At 48.7% G+C, this 20,312-nt stretch overlaps 8 protein-coding genes across 8 annotated transcripts; 4 read left to right on the forward strand and 4 right to left on the reverse strand.

The window, feature by feature from the left end:
• Nucleotides 1-1,793: 1,793 nt before the first annotated feature.
• Nucleotides 1,794-3,592, reverse strand: N7473_005009 (uncharacterized protein; the record flags this gene model as incomplete). The annotated part of the gene is made up of 4 exons (XM_057150949.1): nt 1,794-1,826; nt 1,916-2,165; nt 2,260-3,347; nt 3,377-3,592. 4 exons carry the CDS (start codon nt 3,590-3,592, stop codon nt 1,794-1,796), a joined length of 1,587 nt encoding a protein of 528 aa, XP_057011059.1.
• Nucleotides 3,593-4,359: 767 nt separating this feature from the next.
• N7473_005010 (acid protease) lies at nt 4,360-5,612 on the forward strand (the record flags this gene model as incomplete). Its single annotated transcript, XM_057150950.1, has 5 exons — nt 4,360-4,401; nt 4,458-4,642; nt 4,968-5,108; nt 5,159-5,475; nt 5,533-5,612. 5 exons carry the CDS (start codon nt 4,360-4,362, stop codon nt 5,610-5,612), a joined length of 765 nt encoding a protein of 254 aa, XP_057011060.1.
• A 223-nt stretch (nt 5,613-5,835) lies between these two features.
• Nucleotides 5,836-7,511, reverse strand: N7473_005011 (MFS general substrate transporter; the record flags this gene model as incomplete). Its single annotated transcript, XM_057150951.1, has 4 exons — nt 5,836-6,210; nt 6,269-7,031; nt 7,106-7,311; nt 7,371-7,511. 4 exons carry the CDS (start codon nt 7,509-7,511, stop codon nt 5,836-5,838), a joined length of 1,485 nt encoding a protein of 494 aa, XP_057011061.1.
• Nucleotides 7,512-8,006: 495 nt separating this feature from the next.
• Nucleotides 8,007-9,356, forward strand: N7473_005012 (metal-dependent hydrolase family protein; the record flags this gene model as incomplete). Its single annotated transcript, XM_057150952.1, has 1 exon — nt 8,007-9,356. The coding sequence occupies one exon, from the start codon at nt 8,007-8,009 to the stop codon at nt 9,354-9,356; it is 1,350 nt and encodes a 449-aa protein (XP_057011062.1).
• Nucleotides 9,357-10,924: 1,568 nt separating this feature from the next.
• N7473_005013 (fungal specific transcription factor domain-containing protein) lies at nt 10,925-13,373 on the reverse strand (the record flags this gene model as incomplete). The annotated part of the gene is made up of 5 exons (XM_057150953.1): nt 10,925-11,879; nt 11,927-11,965; nt 12,154-12,737; nt 12,790-13,075; nt 13,297-13,373. 5 exons carry the CDS (start codon nt 13,371-13,373, stop codon nt 10,925-10,927), a joined length of 1,941 nt encoding a protein of 646 aa, XP_057011063.1.
• A 543-nt stretch (nt 13,374-13,916) lies between these two features.
• Nucleotides 13,917-15,650, forward strand: N7473_005014 (fungal specific transcription factor domain-containing protein; the record flags this gene model as incomplete). Its single annotated transcript, XM_057150954.1, has 1 exon — nt 13,917-15,650. One exon carries the CDS (start codon nt 13,917-13,919, stop codon nt 15,648-15,650), a length of 1,734 nt encoding a protein of 577 aa, XP_057011064.1.
• Nucleotides 15,651-15,873: 223 nt separating this feature from the next.
• Nucleotides 15,874-17,788, forward strand: N7473_005015 (serine hydrolase domain-containing protein; the record flags this gene model as incomplete). Its single annotated transcript, XM_057150955.1, has 4 exons — nt 15,874-16,366; nt 16,420-16,542; nt 16,600-16,858; nt 16,915-17,788. The coding sequence occupies 4 exons, from the start codon at nt 15,874-15,876 to the stop codon at nt 17,786-17,788; spliced, it is 1,749 nt and encodes a 582-aa protein (XP_057011065.1).
• Nucleotides 17,789-17,964: 176 nt separating this feature from the next.
• Nucleotides 17,965-19,707, reverse strand: N7473_005016 (FAD-binding oxidoreductase; the record flags this gene model as incomplete). The annotated part of the gene is made up of 5 exons (XM_057150956.1): nt 17,965-18,469; nt 18,531-18,766; nt 18,827-19,172; nt 19,228-19,331; nt 19,390-19,707. The coding sequence occupies 5 exons, from the start codon at nt 19,705-19,707 to the stop codon at nt 17,965-17,967; spliced, it is 1,509 nt and encodes a 502-aa protein (XP_057011066.1).
• Nucleotides 19,708-20,312: the final 605 nt, after the last annotated feature.

The following is a 20,312-nucleotide window of genomic DNA, read 5'->3' on the forward strand; positions in this document are numbered from 1 at the left end:
CCTACTAGATCTTCCCGCGAAATGCTAGTCTAGCCTCAGAACTAGCACAAGGTTTTCCTGTATTGGTCAAGGTTCCACGAGCGGATGCCGGGTTTATTCGCTAGCGAAGCTAGATTTCAATAGTCTTGAACAACTATCTAAGACTTCGGCATACAGAGACCTGGCTTCACTAGAACAATAGGTGGGCCATTCTGTCGATGTGCTGTACCCGTGCACTTGAGTCGGATAACCGCCGGGGGAGAGCTAGAGCGCTTTTGTTCCTAGTGAACTCGGTGTTGAAGAGCAGCATAAGTGTGTCGAAGATTCCCACTATCGATAGTATGTAAGTGGGACCTTGGGCTCTCAGCCCAGCCACGCCATCAAGAATAATAATGAATTTCCAGGGTAGAATCCTCTGGTCTCTTGCCGAACATCTCCGTTCCTTAACTTTTGTGACCAGATCGAGATACGAGACGATCACAGATCGACCCCGCTTTTCAAGGTCTGCCTTGAGGTCTTGCACGGTCTTTGATTTTTTGAGCCGACCGGGACAGGGCTTTGGTACCCCTTCTCAATGCCCCGGCTATCTGTGGTAGGCCATAATAATAGAAAGAAGAGTTTCCTATTCCGGATCTTGAACCACGGACGGCCTCTAATCTGTATCTAAGCTACATGCTTAATTCGATGTATAGAAGTAGAACCACACAAGAAAGATCTATGCATACAGTGTATCTATTCACAATAGCAAATGGTGGGCAGCATAGCTTGTTTCGAGAATCAAGCGCGTCCTCCGTACTGTTACGGAAATTTTTGATATGAAGCTATTCTCATATTCTCAGGACTTGGAAGTTACCTTCTGTGGACACGATGGAGCTCCTGCGGTATGCCGGCAGCAGATCGGTGGCTCACGTGAAGGGTGACATCGACTTTTGAACAAAGGGCCATCTTCCCGGGTAGGTATCGTCAATAGTAGAATGTGCCTAGTAGAAGATAGAAGATGAATCAAGACTATTGAAATCTCGTTCCGCTAGTGTATTATTCCAGTATCCACTTCTGGAGACTTGACCGATGTGGCAGATCCTTGTGCTATTTCTGAGCTTAAGTCAACATTTCGCTGAAAGATCCTGTGGAGAATGCGTCTCGCCAGTTACAGTCAGCTTTCAAAAGTATTTGGAACACGCTACAGTACATGCCCCACTTATTTTTCTGGCCAGTTTTACAACCTAATCAATTCAATATTTCAATAAATAGTATGATATCCTTGGTATCTAATGACTTCCTCAACATAATGATTTATTGCTTTAGGTAGCTTATCAATGTAGCGAATACTGTAAGCGAATTTACTAGATGCAACTGCTTGCGTGTGGACGCGTGTGGCTACTGTAGGTAGGCGGTGTACGCAAGCAGTAGGGGTAAGGAAACTGTGTTCCAAATTCTTTTGAACGGCCACTGTAGGTGCAGATTAGGGGGCAGTACAGTGCGGCGGGCGGTCAAGCGCCGTCCAAAGTTACGGGTGGAAAGGCGGCCGTTTCTGGCGCCAGAGGTTGACATTTTCGGCGTCGATTTCACAAGCCCCTATATTGTATATGTAAAAAAAGAACTAATCTATCGTAACTTGGGTAGGCTTCAATGCTTACATACTTTCCGCATGGATTTTTCTGCTACTGATCTTTCGATCATGCTGATAATTGTTTCTTTTTCCCTATAGTCTCCTCAGAGAGGTGTACGGAGTATATTCCTGTTTGATCGAATAAAAAGGGTTGTAGCTCCGAGGTCGGGGCTACGTTACGCTTCGCGCCCAGGCACGATGGGTTTCAATTAACTTTGGCTTGGTTGGCTAGGCTAGACTAGATAATGTACTTACGAAATTTTTCAAAATCGCGAACCTAGGTCGCTGTTTATACACAAAAGGAAATTTGTTTCACCAAGTAAATACCTCCCCCGTCGGACCGGGCTCATCGCCCTCCCTGTTGTATCTTATCGTGATCCGCTTTTGCTCATCAAATTGAGGCGACAAAGATCTCACCCGAGCAGACAATGGAATGTCCGAGGGGTGGTAATCCGTGCCGGGCGAAATGTTTGCTGCAGTCTCTTCAATTCTCACAATGCGATTGGCGATGCGCCCTGCCATCTCAGAGTCCCCAAAGTCCCTCGCGCCGTTGGCAGTATGAAAGCAGAAAAATAGCCTGGTGGCGCGTGGAAGACTCACGACAGCGAGTGGCACATATGTAAAGGGGCGTGACGATACCGAGAGACAAAGAAAAGATCGACGAAACTGACTTGGCAGGTTTGGGGCGAAGAGGAGGAAGAGATGTTGGCTTGCTGGTTGGCAAGGGTGTAGGTTCGTCTTCAGATGGACTTCCTGGTGAAGACGAACGCATGAAAAGAGTAGTCGCCGAGACTCCAAACATCTCGGCGACGAGAGAGGTAACAGACGCGAAATCAACAGCAAATCTGTCCCAGCTGAGCTCCGAAGGGGGCCATTCTAGACGAAGAAGGATGCTGATCGTTGCTCTCCAAACTTTGAGTATTGACACTAGGAAGCTATCACTGTCGTCGTAAGATTTGGGCCGATCTACCCAATTGTCAAAAACGGTGACCCAGGTTTTCAAATCCGAGAGAATTTGGAAAAATTCTGTTTGAATGTATTGAACCTGAGCGACGAATTCAAATGCTTGATCCCTTGTGGTATCTTCAAGCATCTCACAAACGGCTTCGAAGCGAGTAAATCGATTGTAGAGAACTTGAAATGAAGCAAGAATCTCTTCAACGCTTGACGGTGGTCGCGATGGGTCAATGGCATAGTGCTGGAATGAATATAGAATGGCTGGACACAGCTCACTCGCAAGTATTTCATCACCATGTATCTCCAATATCTGATTCTCTAAGACGCCAAAAAGCAAAGTGATAGTCTCTGGTGGCATGTATCTAGACAAGGCGGGTCCATCTGCCAGCATTTGCTGCTGTTTTATAATCTTGAGACCAGAGATCGCATGCCGAAATGCGGACTTGTAATTACTTTGAAGACACTCAAAGCAGAAAAAGAGTATGCAAGCAATGAGAAAAGTGTCGTTTGTTTGAGGAGAAGTTTGGGGTTTCACGGCGACAAGCTGACGAATTGCTTTATTGTAATGAAGCAAGGTGAACTGAGTTGTTTCACGAGGTGCAGAGAGCCCCTGTTGATCGAATACAAAGGTACGATGGAGAGAGCCAATGGCAATTGCAACGGTCCGAATGATTGGCTCGTTGTACGCTGCCTGGAGCAAGAATGAGCCGATCTGGGAACCAAAGCAGTTTTTGGTATGCAACTGGAAGAACTCTAATGCACGATATTCGGCCTCGTGAACGAGCTCGGGGGATTGTGGGACCTGCCACATCAGAGTCGGTTGCAAAATACCGGGGACGTGTTGAATGATTCGAAGGGCATCTCCAGGGCTTGGGCTCTCGGACCCCGAGTGGCCTTGAGGGTCTGGATAGCCGCTGCAAGATCGCCCTCTAGAGACGCATTTGTGACAGGCAGGTTTTTCTTCATCGCATTTGACGCGGCGGATTCTGAAGCGGTTGTCAGTTTCTCCGCGAGTGCGTCGGAGTAACAACGAAGTCTAGGACTCATGGTGGTTCTAGATACATACTTGCAGGTGATGCAGCCAGTGCGAGATCTACCCTTTGAGACTCTCCGACTCGATCCAGTCATGCTGCAATGTGGGATACGCGGGCAGGCCTGTGGCTCGCTACTAGCAAGAGAAGCCGGTGGAACTCAATCCTAATTCCTTTTGTTGGCGTCATTTCGCCCCCATGCGATGAGTTTCAGCCCCCATGACGGCTGGATGCCAGGTGGTGAAACTAAGCCTATTATGTCTAGCGTAACCGAGGGCTCCTTGATCAATGGTGAGCATACCTCAGGCTGACGCTGGAACTGAAGAAGCATAAATGAGGCTAATACACCTCCCTCCACTCTCATTCTGGCAGCCTTATAATTAAAGATCCACAGACCTACGTAGGTTTCTCCATACTTACCTCTTCTGGGATGGCGTAGACGAAATATCCAGTCAATAGAATATCTTGGTGATAGTGCTGACTCTACCGAGAGCTCAACCTGGGGGGCTGAAAGAAAAGGAGTATTGCCGACGGGCATACTATGAGGCTGAGAGCGAATTATCAAATATTGCATGAATTGATATAAAAGCAGAAGCAATCCGGAAATCTTAGTTCCTCATTCTACACAAGCTTCCTTCTTATCTTTCCAACGGGGTCATTTTTCCAGTGCCGATGCTGTCGAAATCTGTCTGTCTCGGGGCCTTCAGGCTAATTCCGATGTGTTTGGCCATACCTCACTCTGTGCCTGCCCGGATTGATTTTGATCACCGGGTGACTCCCAACATGAAGCCGAGACATGTTGTGGAGAAACTTTCAGAAGCGAATGTGGGTTTGTCTCATTCTTGTTTTCCTCGAAATCACGAGTACTCATGACCCTACAGAACGTCTGGTTTGGAAGTTTCGATGTTGGAAATTCTAAGAACCTGACTCTCCTCATCGACACCGGCTCCTCTGACGTTATCGTGAGCCCCGGACTTTACAAGGGCGGGCCTCATTCTGTCGATACCAGCTCGACATTTGCCAACACTTATGGCACCACAGAGAGTGATGGCTCCGAACCGGAACAGTACGCACACATATAGTCTATCCATACTTGAAGGGAGATTGACCACCCGAGACATCACAGGTTACAGGTACATTGTACAACGATACCGTCAAGTTTGGTTTTGTCACTGCGTATCAGACCATTGGATCCGTGCAGCCTGATGCGAACGTCGAGGCTTTGATCCCTGCCGATGGCATCGTGGGGTTCGCTGGCCTGGAGGTATCTTCTTTCCATGGGGCACCCCCTTTCTTCCATAGCCTGTGTGAACAAGGAGAAATGTCTCCTTGCCGATTTAGTATCACTCTAGGGAACACTGAAAAGGGTACCCTGTTGTTAGGTGCTCTAGATCAGGCGCTGTTTATGGGAGATTTGAGCACCACCTCTATTATTCAGGAGTGGGCACTTTATGCCGACATTGCTCTCAATGGAAAGATCTCAAGAAGGATGCGTTAGCAGAGTTGGATACAGGAACTGCCACAGTTATTGGGTAAGCCTTGATCGTCAATTTGGATGTAGAAGTTACTGATTTATGTTTAGTCCGCTTGATGATGTGATTGCAATCTTCAAGGCTGCATCTATTCGATATGTCATCCAAATATCTGAGGATTCTGGTACCTCCGTCACTGGGTACTTCCCCTGTGATCGACCGCCCACCTTGGAACTCTCGATTCCTTCCCAAAGTAACGCAACCGCTGCTGCAAAACAGAACTCAAAGCTTGTCAGCCATCATAGCTCGACTTTCAATATTGCACCAGATCAGTGGATTGCTGCTGATAATAGGAGCAACAATTGCACAGCAATCCTTTCTGGGACAGATGCTTTCCCTATTCCCGATTTGTGGGTAGTTGGCCAGCGTGAGTTTTCCAGGCTGTATCTTAAGTGGATTTGAGAAACTGACACAATTTACTCAGCATTCTTCCACGGCACTTACGTCGACCATAACCTAAAGGACGGTACGTTGGGCTTTGCTCCAGCGAGATGTACAAACTAATAATTTCGCTCGGGACGAAATCATGAGACGAGAGAAGTATGGACCCTCCTCGACAGGCATATAATATTAGGCTATTATTATTATGTAGTTCAGCGATGCTTGTTTTCGGTATACACTACGAACTTAGGTCATATTTTTGGGAAGCGAACAGCTTCCATTCGGTACTTAATGAATCTACGGCCCGGGATGTGGCCTTTGATTCGAATACCAAAACAATCTACTTTCAAATAGAATACCTGAAGGCCCCGTCCTGCTTATCTGTCAGGTCAGTCTTAGGTAACCCGTTTTTGTCCAGGTCGAAGTCTTGAACCATATCGCTAGTGCCAGTAGAAGCACGTGCATCACGCTCCTTGTTGTCCACCGTACATAAGAGTCGGTAGATAACGACAGCAACGAATAGCAGGCACCATGTCACGATGGAAGTTATGACGCCTTCGGTATAACGTGGTTTGTGAGTCCATAATTGAGGAGAGCCAATACATCCAGCGCAGTAACCAATAAAGAACATGGTGTTGACAATGGCCCGCTTGGTATTTCCTTTGACGTTTGAAGCGGCGAGGGAGAGGAGAATCGACATGGTTGCAGTGATACAAGAAGCCTTGATCAGAACGAGTCAATTTAGAACACCAATGACAAATTTTGAGAATCAGACTTACCACCCAGGATGCCACAATAAGGCCCCATCCCGCACTTGTATCAAGTTTGTATAGAAATATTGTGCCAATGAATGGCGGGAGAATGAGTACTAAGATAACGAGAGTCCGTTGACGCGGGAAGAAGAACACAAGTGAAGTCCCGACCCACAACAACGCAATCTGAACGGCCCCTGAGGGTGCAGTGTATAGCATAGTGTCCAGCTTGCTATAGCCGATGGTATGTATCATCAACGATGCAAAGGTCAATACTGGTGATTGCATTGTCACGAGTACGCCGAACCAGAATACCATCCACGCCTTCGGGTCCATGAGCGTTTCTTTCAGTTGTGATATGGAAAATGATGTCTTATCGCCACCATCGCGATCCTCGGCCATGCGTAATGATAGAATCTCTTTTTCACGCGCACTCAGGAACCACGCATCCTTTGGTCCGTTGGGCATGAGTGTAAAGAAGCCAATGCCAGCAACGATGGTCAAGGCACCACAGATGAGGAATAGGATGCGCCAGGGGGCAATAGAGAGGGACGTATTTTTGCCAATACCGTACATAAGCAAGCAGCCAATGACTTGAGCTACTCCATTCATTGTGATCCAGAGTGCGGTTCGCGTCGTATGCTCCTTTTTGCGGTACCAGATGCTCGTGATTGTGACGAAAGCGGGAGAGACAGCTCCTTCGCTGAAGCCCAGAAGAAAGCGGACGGTAGCAAAACCAGCGAAATTGTTAGGAGCTGCCAGGCACATACACACAATTCCCCAGATAATTCTATATTTATGGAACAGGTTAGTAGGCTGTCGCAGGGGATGCAGACGATGAAGGATATGACCTATCCAACTCACACCGTAGCGCCAACAAACTTGGTGAGTGGCAGTCGGCTCATCAAGTAAATGAAGGGATATTCCGAGACAAGCTGGCCAACGTAGAAGATGGAGCTAGACCACGAATATTGAGTGCTGGTCATATTGAGGTCTTGAATGAGACCGAATACGGCCGCATAGCTTAGGCTTTGTTTGTCGAGATACTGCAGGAAGAAGACAAAACACATCTACATCGCGGTCGCATTAGCTTCTCAGAATGTGAAGGTCATGGGGGTGGTCTGCTCACAAATGGTAAAATGACCATGTCAATTTTGCGCAAAACTGCCTTCTCTTCCTCCGGGGTATATTGGTCGCACATGCCGATGATCTCTCCATCTATTCGAGGATCCTCTTTTTTCGAGGGGCTAGAATTCTTGGAGCTCGCCATGACTGAGCGATGTATCGGCCTTGGCCTGGGATTTCCAAAGCAAAGTATTGAGCAAGGCCCCTCGAAATGCAGATTGCAGCTAAAAACCTTAGTCTGCTCAAAATCGAACACTCAGACTAAAAGATGCTCGTGGCTTCGAGAGAGAGAGATGAGAGGATGGTTATATGTCGGCAGAGCACCCATTTCGACTCACCCCGGATTTCCCCCAGATATCAGCGGACCGACCTCCTATCTCCCACAGATATGGAAGGGATTGACCGGCAGTGTCTATGACTCCACAGATACAACCGGAGGTGCATCGGCCCGATGACAATAATGTGTCGGGAAACTGGCTTTTGATGACCAACTTGCCGATCTTCCTCCACTCTGGGCGGGACTGTGTCACAACAGCTATCGGTCGCTTGAGCGACTCATTATTATTTCAGAGCGAGGACTCCTAAAAGTCAGCAAAATTTACCTTTCTCTTTATCATTCTCTTATTCGCTGTCTGTTATCATGTCCGACCTCGATCAGGTACCAGGATCCGACATCAAGCCTTGGGCTCGCTCAGAAGCCCAAGGCTATTGTTTCACAAACGCCAATGTTGTCGATGTGCTAGCGGGGAAGCTCTTGGAAGGCGCCACTATCATCACCCGCCTGGGTAAGATTGAATCAGTGGCACTCTCCCCTCCAGAACCTCTTCCGACCGATCTTACAATCATTGATTGTGAGGGGCGCTATCTTTGTCCCGGTCTCTTTGATGCCCACGTGCACCTTTGTGCTGTTCCAGGGTTCAAAGATCTATCAAAGGCATTTGGAAACCCAAATGATGTCCATTTGCTTCGACAACCTTACACGGCGGCTCAGATGCTGCATCGAGGCTTCACCAGTATTCGTGATTGCGGTGGTGCCCAGCTTGCGATTAAAGAAGCTATCGAGGATGGTGTCTTTCCTGGGCCTCGGATCTTCATCTCCGGTCATGCATTGTCTCAATTCGGAGGACATGGCGATCTTCGAGGCTCGCATGAACCTACCGAGTGCTGCGGAGGCACCCATAGCAACAACCATCTCGGCCGAATGTGCAATGGCGTGCCGGAATGCATGGCTGCTGTCCGCGAGGAAATTCGCTGCGGCGCTGATTTCATCAAAATTATGGGCTCTGGAGGTGTTGCCTCTCCCACAGATAAGCTAGAGCACCTCCAGTTCACGTCTGCCGAAATCCGGGCTATGGTTGAATGTGCAGATAACGCTGGGACTTTCGTCACTGCCCATGCCTATACAGTGAAAGCCATCAGGCACTGCATTGATAACGGCGTGCGAGGAATTGAACATGGAAACTTCGTCGATCCACCAACTGCCAAGCTGATGGTAGAGAAAGGAGTTTATCTCACACCCACCCTCATCGCTTATGCCCAAATGGCGTCGGAACGCTGGAAGGGATATTTGCCCCCAGAGTCTCAGGCGAAGAATTCCCAAGTCTTGCACTCGGGTCTTGAAGCCCTTAAGATTGCTTCCGATGCAGGTGTCAAAATGTGTTATGGCTCTGACTTGCTCGGTCCGTTAGGCTCTGCTCAGACACAGGAGTTCTCCCTTCGGTCACAAGTCTTGTCTCCACTTGAGGTATTACAAAGCGCGACAATTAACCCGGCGAAGATGATGAGCTGCGAGAATTTGATTGGGCAGATCAAGAAAGGGTTTCATGCAGATATCGTTGTTCTGAGTCAGAATCCTCTCGAAGATGTAACTATCTTTGATAACCCTGATAAATATGTGCTTGGAGTGATGAAAGATGGTCGGGTCTACAAAAGCCGTTGGAGTACCTTGCCCGAGGACTGGGAGATTCCGGTGCGAGTAAAGTATAACTGAGAACCCATAACAACAATCACGGGGTATATGTTTATTTAGAATATAAAATTATAGGCCCGAACATGCCCACTACTACCATTACCTTAAAATTTAGACTCTTCTCTATCTCAGTTTGTTGGTAACATAGGGTTAGAAAGCGGATAGAAAAACACGACATATGCCTTGAAGAAACTGGTCACTTACTGGTTGCCCTCGTCGACATTGAGCTGCGCAAAGACCTGGGTGAGACCCTAGAATGGAACATGGAATTAGTATAACCCTTGTCTATTGTAGGTACACTCTCGGGCTCCCATAGCAACTCCAGACTGAGCCCGAGGCTCATCATCCGGGAGATGTAATAGGCCATCATTCCTGTAGGCAACTGGGCAGGCCTTGGTCACACCTGTTGCAAGTCTTCTTGCCGAACTTTTCCTCATATTCACCATTTTCAGCATTATTCTCGCTCGACGCTCCGCAGTTAACTTCACAGTTTCATCACCGGTCTCCTCACCTTTTCTGTTACCTGCCATATGATCACGATCCACAAAATGAATGAGAGAAGCGTAGAAGGTAATTGTATCGGTCAGTAGTCTCTAATTCATCTACCTCGTTCAAAAATCCTCCCGACGAGGGCGAACAGTACGTGATCAGCGGCGCCGAGGTGAATTCCGCGGCAGTTTGTCAAACTATTCTTCGGGAGGGATCCTTGGTAAGTAACCGGATGATGATGGACCTCTTTCAACTTCACTGACGAAACTCTCTGTGCCAAGGATTCCCGCTCTGCACTCCCTCAATTCCGGTTAATAAACTAAAGGAGGAGATGGAAGAGTCTGGTTAGATCTCTTTCGGACCATTCCGTGTGCTGTCTATGGCGCCGAGCTTCATACCTGCATCTTTCCACCCCCGGTGGCGCAGAGTGGTGACGCCGCGCCGCGCCCAGGCCCTGGCGCAGTTGAATGTCGACGAGGGCGAACAGTAAGCGATCGGTTTCTTCGAGTCTTATGTCTTTTTTTCCTCTTCCTCGTGTTCCTCCGGAAAATTGAAGCTGCCACCACTGAAGGCACACCTATTCCCCCGGTGGAAGCGACAGTCAGTCTGCCTGAAATATTGGAATGTGTGATGCCGTCACATCTCACTAATCACTAGCATCTTTATTATTCTGTACTACCAGCATACTAACACAAAAATTTCATAGAAAGCGAGTCGGCAACACCTCCGACAACGACAGAAGCCCCGAAGAGTGAAGGGGAGGTGTGCTAGATTCTCTCGTGTGGGCCATACGGTGTCAAAATTCGAGTGGGCATGGCGGCGCATGGTTGGTATATTGTGCCAATCGAAGCCTTCATGAAATTTGATCAGATGAATATCTCGCATCCGCTCTTTGACACCCGCTCTTTGGCACCACTTCAATTAGGCTGGTTGAGCCCATCAGGAGAAAAGGTGACAGGCCTGGCTGGCAGCTGATACTCATTACCCATGCGACTATTGTAAAGTTTGAAGAAACATATGTATAGATGAAAAAAGGGGGGACCTGTGAAATGATCTAACGCGATGGTCGTCGTTTCCAAGGATGATAACGTTCGACATTCTTACAATTGATCTGTCAGTCCTGAAAAGTCTAGAGCATCCAACCCGGTAAGACCCATCAATAAAGTCTGTTCATCTCCCTGGAGCCCTGAGAATAAATACTGGTCCGTGGCTTCTAACCATTGATGGTCTATTGCCTCCCTGCTAGGGCGCCGCAGTGGCGAAGCTGCACTGTCAAAAATTTCATCATCGATAGCTTGCCAAGGTGGTAATGGTCCAGAAGCAGACTGAGACATTGACCATGCGTGCAATTGCCCCGGTTCATTCAGAGTGCGGCAAGATGCATCCTCTTGCTCCTGTACAGTGAGCCACTCAGCCCATAGGTTGTAAGCAGAGGTTGAGTTGGGGTCCACATCCTCCTCATGCCTTTTCTCGTTGGAGCTGGCGCAATGAAGTTTCTCCGCAGCTTCATTCGTAATGGAGCGCACAGCTTCGACAAACCTGACACCCATTTGAGCAGTCATATTCCCTGCGGCCATTTTTCGAAGACAATCCAGGCCGAATGCTACTCGAGCTTCGTATCCTGAGTCACGATCTAAGATCCCAGCAACTAGAGTCACTATAGTTGCGATACTGCAACCTTGGAAGTCGGTGAAAGAGAAACGTGTCATGTTTTGGGTATTGGTCAAATTTTCGAATAGTTGTAGAAGTTTTCTGGCTGCTTTTGTGCAGGAATCGGAAAGTCTCTTCATGATGTCACAAACTTGGGGTGCATGGCGCTCGGGAAGGAGATGCTGCCGAAGCCTGGCCCGTGCCACAGTCACAAGTGAGACCTTGCCCATGGTAATCCATGAATAATAGTAATTCAGGTAGAGGTGGAACACTGTGCGATAGCTTGGTGCTCTTGGATCGATACGATCCAGCTTGAAATTCTGAGGCAAAGATCTCTTCCACTCTTTGAGATCCGCCTCCCACTTGGAACAATGGGAAAGCTGCTCTGGGTTCATTTGACCATCTCTGGTAATTATTAGGGCGGAATCAACTGATATCAGAATTAGACGTACCCAAGATCAGCAATTTGATCAAGTATCTTGATCAATCGACTGTACGCTATTTGAAAGTAGATATTGTCATAGGTTTGAAGGCGGTCCAGAGGGGGGGTACGGGGACGGAGGCAGCGCTGTAATTATCTCCGCACTGATGGAACGTGGTCTGTTGAGCTTCACTGTAGTGCAGCTGTCAAAAGTCTCAGCGACAGGAAGCAAAGAAATACATCGAGCTTGTGACTCACCGTTCGAGGGAATAGATTGACCACCAAAGACGACGCCGGACCTCCTTTTCTCGCTCATCTATTCCTTGATCCTCCAGGTTCAGATGGAGATCAAAAGTTAGTGCTTTTCGCAGAGCAATACCCATATACACATAAGATGAGCCGATCGCATTTGCCGGCATGAGATATACGCCGAGGACGAATGGTGCCTGGATAGATCGCAAGCATGATCTATCTAGTATGTCAGGCATGAGGGCCTTGGCATGGTAGTAGAACAATCTTCCAAGATCAGAGCTTTCCCGATTGCGGATAACATCGGATCCTTCCGGTCGTTCCAGCGTTGTCCACTGGCTAGCGAGAGCGAAGGTGGCCATTGCTAGGCAAATAAAGCTTGGATCGGATCTTAAGCTCGAAGACGGGCTCGTGAAGAATTCATCAATTTCACTTGTTAATTGAGCTTGATCAAAGTAGAAGAACGTGTCTGTCGCGTGCTTTGTGAATACGGACAGAAGGAAGTCGGAGACAGGGCGTGGAGGAAATGCGTCTATTGCAGCACGAACCCTAGTCAACTCGTAAGGATGCAATGCCTTGGGCTTAATCATACGCTTCCAAAATGTGAGAGTCAAGACTTCGAGATGAGGGAAGTAATGTACGAACTGCTTGCATCGCGACCATGTCGCGTTCTTCTGGGGCTGGTTGCGGGTCCAAGGAGAATGCTTCGCGAAGCCGTGAAAGAATATTGGGCCACTGAACTCGTTTTGAGTTATCAGCAACGACATGCTTAATGAGGCCCTGCGACAATGCAGACTCTGGTGATAACAGCTCATGAGTTTCAGCAGGGATGTTATCCCGAGGGCTGTCCCTGTCATGGCTAGATAAGACCTCTGCTGCATTCGAGTGAGAATGCAAAATTTGGAAATCCTCATCCAAAGGAGATTTTTCTCTACATATCAGTAAGCAAATACGATTTGTGTAGACGAGAAGATCCAGACGAGTCATACTTTTCGAATTTGCAATGGAGATTTCCAGTCAAACATCTCTGGCATTTACCGGAGCTCGATTCCACACACTTGCTTTTACGAGCTTTGCAGTGATCGCAACTTTGAGACTCGGTAAGTATGACTGAGTGTGACCTTGACAACGCTGATTGGGAGGTGTGCATACGCTCGAGCAGCTCGTTTTCGATTCTCTTCGGCAACTCGTCGACGCTTTCTCCTCCGAGCTGCGGCAGATGGATCCATTCCTTACGAGGCAATATGTCCAGTTACCGACCATGTGTGGGGCAACAAGCTCTTTCAACGCTGTTCTGGACTCTCGATGCTCTGCACAGCGATACAGGGAAGTCGCAAAGCGTATGCTATTGCCGGCAGCCCGGTTGTCGGCACTCTGGCTCGGGTAGTTGTACTCCTTGACTTATCTCCCTTATCTATCCCCGCAGGTCCCACAGTGGCTAGAGACCTCCGCGAAAGTCCCGCAAAACCTCCGTGGAGAACCAACCCTCTCCACGTTGGACGCCAACTCCATCGGCCTAAATTCCGCTTGGGGGTCAGCTCTTTTCGACTCAACGACTGGAAAATTGGTATGGAGCTTGTTATCGCTCAACCTCAATGTTATTGAAACGAGGATTGGAGCGTGAGTCGTGTGACTTCTGCTTTCGACGCAAAATCAAATGCGATCGGTCATCTCGCGTAAGAGAGGGCCACGACTCATGTTCCCAATGCGATCTAAGGCAAAGAACATGCACTCTGGACTCTGATGATGTCCGAATACACCGACGCCGCAAGATGGGCCGCGATAGCGCGGATTTGGAGGGAAGCAGCCTGGTCTCAACTCTTTCCGAGCAATCCTTGAACGACCGGGGCACAGTTACTCCTCCGCCCCTAGGCGATAATACATCATTACTGCTATCACCCCAAACCATTATGGCTGCAACATTAACTCCCGATGCCAATACCGAATCTCCTCTATATGCTTCAACCAGCGAGTCGCTGTGGACAGACCTGGATCTTCAACTCAGCTCTGAAAGCCTTTCCTTTCTGGATGAGGTATTCATGCAAGGCTTTGCTCCATCGGAATCAATTGCCAATATAAATGATCAGTCAAACAACTGCTCAAGAAATGCCAACGAGATTATGGAAGGGGCGATGGCAAATCAAAATCCTTACGAACTCCAAGGAATTGACTCCGGCACCTTAGAGGCAGCTCTCACCGGGTACTTTGATTTCGCATCTCTAGTTCTCCCCATCATTCACAGGGATGCGTTTATGGCAGACTATGAGAGCCGTCAAAGTAGCTCCGCTCTCGTTTTTGCAGTTGCGTGTCGAGGTTGTCCCTTCATTTCCGTGCCGGACAAGTGGAAATTGCAGCAGCAGTTTGCCTGTGGCTTCAGGTTGGCATTCCTTGAAGCGCAAAATGATGCACCATCTAAGCAAACCATTAAACTCGATGAACTTGAAGCACTAGTACTCATGGTTGACTTTACCTACGAATCAGATGGGAACACTGCTACCGCCCTTCACTCACAACTTGGCGCCTTGTTCCTGACACACGAATCTCTTGTCCTAATGACGCTGCAGTACCGAATTCTATCCCCTCCAGCGCTCCAAAGAGCTGCGGAGCGCAAAGCCCTTCTACTATGGCACGTTTACGGGCTGGATGCATTCTACTGTCTGGATCACGGGGTAATGTCTCGGATACAAGAAGAGGACATTGAGGACGTAAAATCTACCGGAAGCTTTACTGGACATGAGACGAGGAGCTATCTTGATACCATGCTCTCATTGGCCTCTATTGCTCGAAGGATAACACGCAAAATCTGCAGTCCTGGAGCTAAGCGCAAAGGAGTTAAACTCCAGGATGTTGAAAACCTGTATGAGCAGCTCTCAAAATGGGGGCAAGATTCATGTCCGTCTCGGCTACGCGTTACAGGGAACATCAGCTCTGATCTTGCGGAGCGAAAACGAGATAGCCAGCCCTCGACCACAGTGAGCACAAATTTGCTGCACCGGACAGTGATCTCACTGTTGGAGCTGAATTGCTACATGGAAATTGAGAGGTGCCTGGATATTGGCGTTCAAGACCGGGCATCTGCCGAGGGTGAAGCGCTTGAACTTCGTATTAGATACGAGACTTTGAGGGCAGCCAACAAAATCTACCAGGCAATAGAATGCATGGAAACCGTCAAGGACTGCGGGCAAGTTATAACAGGGCGAAATCGGTACTCCCTGGTTGATCTTTCGCCAGGTATTCTGCGCAACATGTGTGCCGGTGCCTCATACTGGTTTTGTAACCATGCCCAAAAGCTTTTACATCAACAATCATTGCTTGGAGCTGAGAACTCGGTACACACACAGCATTGCAAAGACCTATCCAGACAAAGGGCCGAGGATTATCTGAACAAAGCGACCAAGCTACGGGATACCGCGGCAACAGCTGTCTCGCATATGGACACCGCGGAGGTTGTCAGTCGGGTGAACGAACAGCTAGAAGTTTTGAAGGTGTTGGTTTCACAGTCTTAAGCTCAAAAAGGATAGCTCGATTTTGGACCTCAGTGCCCGCGCCGAGAAGGTACCGTGATGATCCCGTCGAACCTCCGTCCGCGAGTCCGGGGTACTAAAACTTGAGATATTGTTTGAGTATATATATAATCTTTCAGTTGTTATACTCTATTTTCATTTCTTCAGACTACTTGTTTATTTTCCCCCCTGCTGAAAGCCACTTGATCTTGCGAGTCTAGTCGAAATGGCTGGCTTCCTTCTTGGCCCTACTTTCCAGCCACCGTCAGGGCTCTTAAATTCCCTTGACGTGAGAGCTGTGACTGCCAATCTGTCAACCTCCTTGATTCAGGCTATTAATCATGGTCACAGCAGCTATGGAGACTTCGCTGCCGATTCTTCCTCAATCTCCATCACGGCGTTGTCCACCCAGGATGACCAGAACTCTCCCTTGTTTGATTTTCATTTTTCATCGCCTTCTTTGAACCAGTCAGCTGGTAGTACTAAAACAGTGACCAATACATCCATGTACAGGATTGGTAGCATTTCCAAGATCTTCACTGTGTATACTCTTTTGGTCAACTACGGTTGGGAGCATTGGAACGACTGCATTATGGAGTATCTGCCTGAACTTCAAGATGCTGCTGATCTCAATCACGACCCTTCGGTTGCGCATGTCGACTGGAGCAAAATCACCATTGGAGATCTTGCCTCGCAGCTATCTGGTATCGGCAGGGACTGTGAGTTTTGTATGAAAAAGAGACGAGAGCGCAAAAGCTAATTCTTAGCAAAGATTCCTATGGGGACTTGGCCAGTCTTGATATCCCTTGGACAGAAGCTGGACTACCTCCACTATCCCCAGATGATGTCCCACAATGCGGTGGTAATGCTAGCATGCCACCATGCAATCGCGACGGTATCGTGCTCCTTATCCACGTTGCTCATCATTCATACTCATCGCTTCTCTTTCTAGAATACTTCCACGGTCTACTTGGAAGAGCGCCAGTTTTCGCACCGCAAACGACCCCTGTCTATTCAAATACCGCCTTCCGACTACTCGGATATATCATACAAGCAATTAGTGGTACTAGGTTGGACAAACTGCTACAGTCTTCAGTCCTTCGACCTTTGAATCTGACAACTACCACCTATGCAATCCCTACGGACAGGGGCTCGTGGGTAATACCAAATGGCGAGAGCGGGTGGTATCAAGACACGGGTGACGAGACACCGTAAGTAACAGGAATCCTCCATGCTACCGACCTCTGCTAAATTATGTGAAATAAAGTACCGCAGGGATATACTCATCGTCGTCAGATTTGGCAAAGTTTGGCCGTGATATTCTGCTCAGCACGCAGCTTTCTCCGATCGAAACTAGGCGCTGGATGAAGCCAAGCTCCCATACTTCAGGTCTTTCTTTATCCGTGGGTAGCCCCTGGGAGATCCTGCGGTCCAAAAGCAAGATAACCCATGGCCGCACTATTGACTTGTACACCAAGTCCGGAAGTATTGGACAATATAACTCGCTGCTAGTGATCTCCCAGGACTACGGCGTTGCGCTTTCGATCATGACCGCCGGTCCAAGTAGCGCGGCGGTTATTGAAGTCGCTTCCGAAATGGTCCTCCAGACTCTGATCCCGACTCTGGAGGATCAAACTCTCTATGAAGCATGCAAGAGCTTGTGTGGGACCTATCAGTCGTCCGATCCGAGCAAAAACTCGAGTCTTACCCTGTCTATGGACACAAATGGTCTCCAGGTTGAGCGGTGGATCAATCGCGGTGTCGACTTCCTGGCTGTTATTCAGGCTTATGCCTCTCAAACCGGCAGCCCATTCATTCACATGATCCTCCAGACGACGAATCTAGAATATCCGCCAAATATTCAAGGCAAAGATGTTACGTCTCGTCGAGTAGCATACCGGGCAATTTTTGAGAAAGACATGAGTGACTCAACTGGCCAACACCGAATTGTGGACCAAAGCGCGAGACAATGGAGCTCTGTCGATACTCCAATGTACGGGGAGATTGCTTATGATGACTTTGTCATTTACTTCGATCATTCTGGGGTCGCCTTCGCGATAGAACCTCGAGTGATGAGAGAGACCTTGTATAAGGTTGATGGCGGAGCAGGCAACTCTCCTCATTCCACTCAGGTAATTTGAGATACGGGGAACAATTCACATGGATCCTTCGAGAAGCATATCTAGAAACGGAACAACAACCGTCATTGAGCTTGTCACTAAATGAAGTTTATATTCTAGCTTTACCCTATTATCATATCAACCGCAATGCCCCAGATAAGCGTTTCAGCTAAGCCGGTGCAAGCCAGTCAGCCATCTTAGTAAACCTTGAATCCACCAGGCATCAAGGTCTGGAAAACACGCTCAGGATCGTACTTCTTCGCGATGTTAATAAGACGCTGGTGATTCGTGGCGCCGTAGCCCGGGAAGATGGACTGGAAGCCAGCGGCATCACCCATGTAGTTGAAAGCATCATAGAGACCAGCCTTCTGAGTAGCATTGTTAATGGCATAGGTAGTATCCTCGACCCACTTAGCGACGATACCGTCATAAGCCGAGCCAATCCACTCCACAACCTCTGCGTAGCAAAGGTAGACCTGAGTAGGGTCCAGGCCCAGAGCGTTACCACCGCGAGCGTTAGAGGCCTTAATCCATTCGGCGCCGATGGGCTGCCAGTCCAACTGGATGGTGGAGATGTTGGCGGTGGGGATTTGTCTGTACAACTTGGGGAGCTCGTTGAAGAAAGTAGTGTTGATGATGCTGATACCCTTGTGGAGCTCTTCGTAGGTTGTTCCCTTGACGGTTCCAGCAACGAAAACATCACTATAGCAAATGGTTAGCTCAATGTTGGATATTTAGGGTCACACGCTAGTCTCCGTCTTACTTGATATCGGGGACAACCATGGCACCCAATTCAGTTGCAAACTCGGCCACGGTCTTGAAGCCGACAGTGCTGCTGATCGAGGGGATATCGGTGAAAGGCTTGAGAATCTCGGGGTAGCCAACGGTGTCGCTATCGTAGAACAGAATCGCGGAAGCCAAAGTCGAGTCTCCGGGTACCAGAGCAGGCACAATGTGAGTCTTGGGGTCCGAAATGTTGGAGGCATATTGGGCAATAGCCTAGTCTTTGCAGTCAGTAAGGCATTCCAGGTACGCCAGCCATCAAAAGAAGACACTAACAGCAAGGAACTGGTCCACGTATTGGGCCTCCACGGTGTGGGCACCGGCCCAGACCATGGGCGACTTGATGGTCTCAATGTCGAAGCGGGTCACAATGCCAAAGTTGCTGCTACCTCCCTTCAGAGCCCAGAACAGATCTGAGTTGGAAGACTTGTTTGCGTGCACAACAGTGCCATTGGCTAAAACAACCTCATAGTTGATGACAGTGTTGCAACCGAAGCCGACCTGGTTGCCGTAGAAGTTGACACCGCCGGCAAGAAGCAGACCAGGCACACCAACAGGGCCGAGACGACCACCCGCAACGGTGAGGTCGTATTGGGAGAGCCATGTGTAGACCTCACCCCATCTATAAACATTAGTTTCATGGCTCTTTGCGAAAAGGCACGAAATGCGGGACTAACCGGTAAGCGGGACCAAGCGACAGCACGGACTTATCTTGGTTAAGTTCCATGGTGGTCAGGTTGGACATGACGATCAAAACACCGTTGTCGATATTGTTAGAGCCCTGCGATCAATCAGTTAACATGGTCGGATAACCTTTGATCGACATCCTTTAAACTTACGCGGATACCCATGTGGCCGCCACCGCGAACGGCAAATTTGGCTTCAGCATCGACGAGGGCAACCAAACCCTTAGCCAATTGACTACTGGACTGCGGGCGGAACACGCAGCCTGGAGACATAAGCTCAGTGTTCGACCAGAAGTTGTTCGTCTCATACTGATAGACCAGACTATCGATGAAGAACAGCGAGTCTCCAACGGGCCCCTTCAGCGCATTGCAACCCTTGCTGACACGCTTGCTAGAAGTAGTAGCCACGGCAGTAGCGACGGCAGTAGCAGCAAGGCCTGCCAGAGGCAGCGCAATAGAAGCCAAACGCATGGTGAGCTGAATTGTAGAATATTGTTAAAGGGAGCAAGGCACTGGAGAAGAGGAAAAGGGCTACGAATACCTCAGCCGACACAAGAAATAGCTCAGCATGGAAAGAGCACGGGGATTACTGCAATTGGTATCCTCGCCTAGTCGTCCTTTGCCCAATCTATTCCATCGCGCTTCCATTCGACCCGGCTTAGCTCCGGTGTTGGGGATGGACTGGGATCGATTGGGATAAGCGGATGACTTAGGGGCGGGCGTGGGGACTGTCCAGTGTCCACTTAGTGCGAGGCATGGTGCAACAAGCGCGGGAAATTATGATGAACATGGTACCCAAGGAATGCGATCTGCCAATAAAGTCAACCCTGATTCAAGTATCTGGACTGCGAACTGCTTGCATTATTCATTATCCTTGACACCTTTGTGCTGCACATAGGGGTGAATACAAACTTGGGTAGGTTCTTTGTTGGAACGTGGTTTGCTAGTCTGCCAATTATTTAGGGGCAAGCGGGTTTGCCGAGGGGCAGGATCCACTTTCTAAATCTCTCACTATGACGACTCTGACGATGGTTTGTTTCTTTACACATCGGAAAAGACAGCCGATTCGGATCGAG

This window comes from Penicillium subrubescens (assembly GCF_028828155.1).
Source record: "Penicillium subrubescens strain IBT 31985 chromosome Unknown utg000003l_segment0_segment0, whole genome shotgun sequence".
Lineage (NCBI taxonomy): Eukaryota > Fungi > Ascomycota > Eurotiomycetes > Eurotiales > Aspergillaceae > Penicillium > Penicillium subrubescens.